Source organism: Priapulus caudatus, unplaced genomic scaffold (assembly GCF_000485595.1).
Source record: "Priapulus caudatus unplaced genomic scaffold, Priapulus_caudatus-5.0.1 Scaffold2070, whole genome shotgun sequence".
NCBI classification, from domain to species: domain Eukaryota; kingdom Metazoa; phylum Priapulida; class Priapulimorpha; order Priapulimorphida; family Priapulidae; genus Priapulus; species Priapulus caudatus.
Window position 1 is genome coordinate 45,798 of NW_014579131.1, and position 3,971 is coordinate 49,768.

At 45.1% G+C, this 3,971-nt stretch overlaps 1 protein-coding gene across 1 annotated transcript; it reads right to left on the reverse strand.

Annotated features, from left to right (window-relative positions):
- Positions 1-2,596: 2,596 nt before the first annotated feature.
- Positions 2,597-3,222, reverse strand: LOC106818169 (gremlin-1-like; the record flags this gene model as incomplete). The annotated part of the gene is given in 3 exon segments (XM_014822895.1): positions 2,597-2,796; positions 2,799-2,896; positions 2,996-3,222. Coding segments are annotated over 3 exon segments (525 nt in total), but the record flags the coding sequence as incomplete, so codon positions are not given.
- Between the last annotated feature and the right edge of the window lie 749 nt (positions 3,223-3,971).

Below are 3,971 nucleotides of genomic sequence, written 5' to 3' on the forward strand. Positions count from 1 at the left end.
ACACTAAGTATAGTATTGTAATGTATCAATCATATATATACGTATTTAAGTACATATAAATAGGCAGTATATATTATTATTATTATTGATTATTATTATTAATATCCGTGTCATTATTTACGCTTACTATAAAATATTATTAGGTATGAGATATAGTAGTAGTGGTTATCCGTACTTATCTTATCTTATATTACTCGTTTTACAAATATCAATTAAGGACTTGTGTAACCTTAAGTATGAGTATCACAACCGATTAGCGCGCGCTCGGAGACAAGTGGCTTCTGTTAGCTTCACAACGAGTTGAAACATCTTCGGACACGATTTCGGCACTCGGCATTTCTTGATGAGTTCGCACGCCCGCGGCTCCTCTCGCCCCTCCCCCGCCCACGCCTGTAACCTCGGACACTTCTGCGCTGCCTGTCTGGCTTCCCTGCCAGACCGAGCTTTGACGAGCTCCGTCGACTCCGCCTCACCTCCTATCACCCGCGCACTCTCAGTCCTTTCCTATCTTCTAGCTATTATCTGAGTCATGAACGCCTGCGAGTCGGTTATATGTCCTACACACCCACACCACATGGTCACTTGCACACACATCGACGTTGCACTGGCCCCCGTGCAGACTACTCTCAGTGTTGAACATTCCTTCCTAAGACATAGCAGCTTTGCGGCCATCGCTCACCTCTGGCACAGGCAGCTCATCTAACTATCTCTTATCTCTCACTCGAGATATTACTTCCTTGCGTGTGAACGACTCAAGGGCTGTCATCTTGACAATCAGCATTCCTTGGTATCGATTACAATCCGAGCTACTCTCACATCCGTGGCATCTACTTGACGCTTCTTGTTCGTCTCGCTCGTCTGCGCTGCGAAAGATATCATATATGAACGTCACCGATTCGTGCGATATCCCACCTACTATTATATAATCGCACGGCGGAGGAGAAAACGGGGATCGAGGATGTTTGCGAGCGAACGCGGTGCCTAGGACGTCGGCGGCGACTTCTCGTTCGTCGCAGCGCTTATTCGGCGACGGCTCTGGCGACGACGCTTAGAAGGAGAGAGGCGCAAGGAGAGCTCTGGCCAGCGACCAGGTGAATCTTCGTAAAAGCGCGAATAAAACGATATAAGCCAAAACGCTTTTATGCTGACGTCAGTGCCGCCGCAATCGATCGATTGCCGTGGCAGGGCAATTTTGACATTAATAATAACTGTAATATACTACAACGTTAAATAAGAAGTCAAACTTAATTAATTAACCTGGACAAATAATTACTAATAATACATGAGATGACAGATTCTTCTGTGTGTGTATATATTATCGGAATAAAAGTACAACCAACCGCCGAATTAGAATAGAAAGGAAAGACAAGAATAGACGAAAAAGCCAGAATAAAAATAGAAAAGCGGAAAAATGAGAGGAAAGAGACAGCTTGGGAAAAAGAAACACAAGACGCAGCAAGAGGACGATCGATGAGAGAGATGGAGAGAACGACGAGAAAGGGGGACAGAGCGGAGAAGAACGTGCAGGTTAAAAAGGAAAAAAAAGACCAGCTACGACAGACGCAGAACAAACACGATGGACGTTCACATCAAAGTGAGAAATTAGATGACATTGAACATAAGAACTCTGGCGATTCACGGAAAGAATCTTACACGAACGTCAGCTTCGTTTTTTTATTCTGCGCAGAGTGCCACTTGTCACGTCGAACTCGCGCTCCCATCTCCCTTCGCGCATTCGCTGTGCTATCAGCCTCGTTCACACCAAGACCTCGTATTTGTTGTAATACTGTATTGCGAAATACCGAAATTCGGAGACAAATACGCGCCGCCGAAAGCGTTCACACGGGTGATTTGCGGCTCCATAGAAATACCGTTATTTCTGCGAAGCTGGGCGAGTGAAACTGCTTTAACCAACAATCCACACCACACACCTCGCACACATCAAAACTGCAAGCCCGTACCATATGCGGCCGATAAAATAGCGTAGGACTGCGTGCCGCGCTCGTGACATGTTCCACCTCGGCGTACACTGGAACTGTCCAGCGCCGGACCGAGTCTATTAAAATCCGCGCTTCATTAAATTCCGGTATGTTAGCGTTCATCACGTCAGTGGAAGATCTGCGCGGTTCCAGAGAGAATCGGGTATTTCTTCCAAGCACGGCAATTATCGGTGGGTCTGGAAGTCCGACATATTTAGCATCAGATTATACCGCGATCTGTTCTTAAATACCGTGTTTCTGTACCTGTAGTAGTAGTAGTAGTAGTAGTAGTAGTAGTAGTAGTAGTAGTAGTAGTAGTAGTTGTAGTAGTAGTAGTAGTAACACTTATAGTATAGTATAGTAATGTATAATCATAGTATATACGTAGTTTATAGTAATAAAATTAGGAGTATATTATTATTATTATTATTATTATTAATTATTATTAATTATCGTGTCTATTATTACGTTACTATAAATATATTAGTATGAGAAGTAGTAGTAGTGGTTATCGTACTTATCGTACTTATATTATCGTTTTACAAAATCATTAGGACTTGTGTAACCTTAATATGAGTATCACAAGATTAGCTCGCTTGGAGACAAGCTCTGTTAGCTCACAACGAGTTGAAAATCTTCGACACGATTTGGCATCGGCATTTCTTGATGATTCGCACGCGCTTTGTGACACTCTGCGGGGTCTGGCCTGGACACTGAAGCGTCACGTTGCGCCACTTGTAGTCCTTCGGCTTGCAGAACGAACAGGACTTGAACGCCTGCGAGTCGTTAGCGAACAAACCGCGACGCGGTATGAAGACGAGTTGCACTGGCCGTAGCAGAACTTGTTGACGACTTCCTTTGTGATGCAGGCCTTGTGGCGCACCCTCTGGCACAGCAGCTCAGTCTTACACCAGTCCCTCTTCAGTTACTTCTTGCGTGTGACGATCAGGGCACGTCAACTTGACATCAGCGCTTGCGGGCCGGGAGACACTCGCATCTTTGTCCCATGCGCATACTTGACGCTCTTGTTCTCCTCGTAGCTGTCGAAAAGCGAGTCCGGATCCGACAGGTTCGAATCCGACGATTTTCGCACGGGGAGAAACGGGATCGAGATGTTTGCGAGCGACGCGTGTAGGACGTCGGCGGCGACCTTCTCGTCGTCGGCGCGCTTATTCGGCGACGGCTTGGCGACGACGCTTAGAAGGAGAGCGCACAGGAGACTGCCGGCCAGCGACAGGTGAATCTGTAAAACGCGAATGAACATAAACCAACGCTTTTATCTGACGTCAGTGCCGCCGCAACGACGACGTGCGGGCAATTTTGAATTAATAATAACTGATAATATACTAACTTAATAAGAGCAACTTAATTAATTAACTGAAAAATAAATTACTAATAATACATGAATGACAGATTCTCGGTATTGAATTAAACGAATAAAAGTACAAACGCGAATTAGAAAGAAAGAAAACAAAATAACGAAAAAGCCAGAAAAAATAGAGCGAAAAAGAGAGAAAGAGACAGTTGGGAAAAGAAACACAGAGAGAGAGAGAGAGAGAGAGAGAGAGAACGAGAGAAAGGGGGACAGACGGAGGAACGTGCAGGTAAAAAGGAAAAAAAGACAGACCGACAGACAGCGAGAACAAACACATGGACGTTCACATCAAAGGGAGATTAGATGACATGTCAGAGGCGATAGAAAGAATTACGAACGCACTCTGTTTTTTTTACTGCGCAAGCCACTGCAGAATCGCATTACTTGCATGCTGTCTATAGCCTCGTTCACACCAGACCTCGTATTTGTGAAATACGGTATTTGCGAAATACCGAATCTGAGACAAATACGCGGCCGAGCGTTCACACGGTGAGTTGCGGCTCCAGAAATACGGTATTTGCGAGCTGCGAGCTGCTTTAAACAATCAAGCGAACAATTCGAAATAAACAATGCAATGCGTACCAACTGCCGATAAAATACGTAGACTGGTCCGCGCT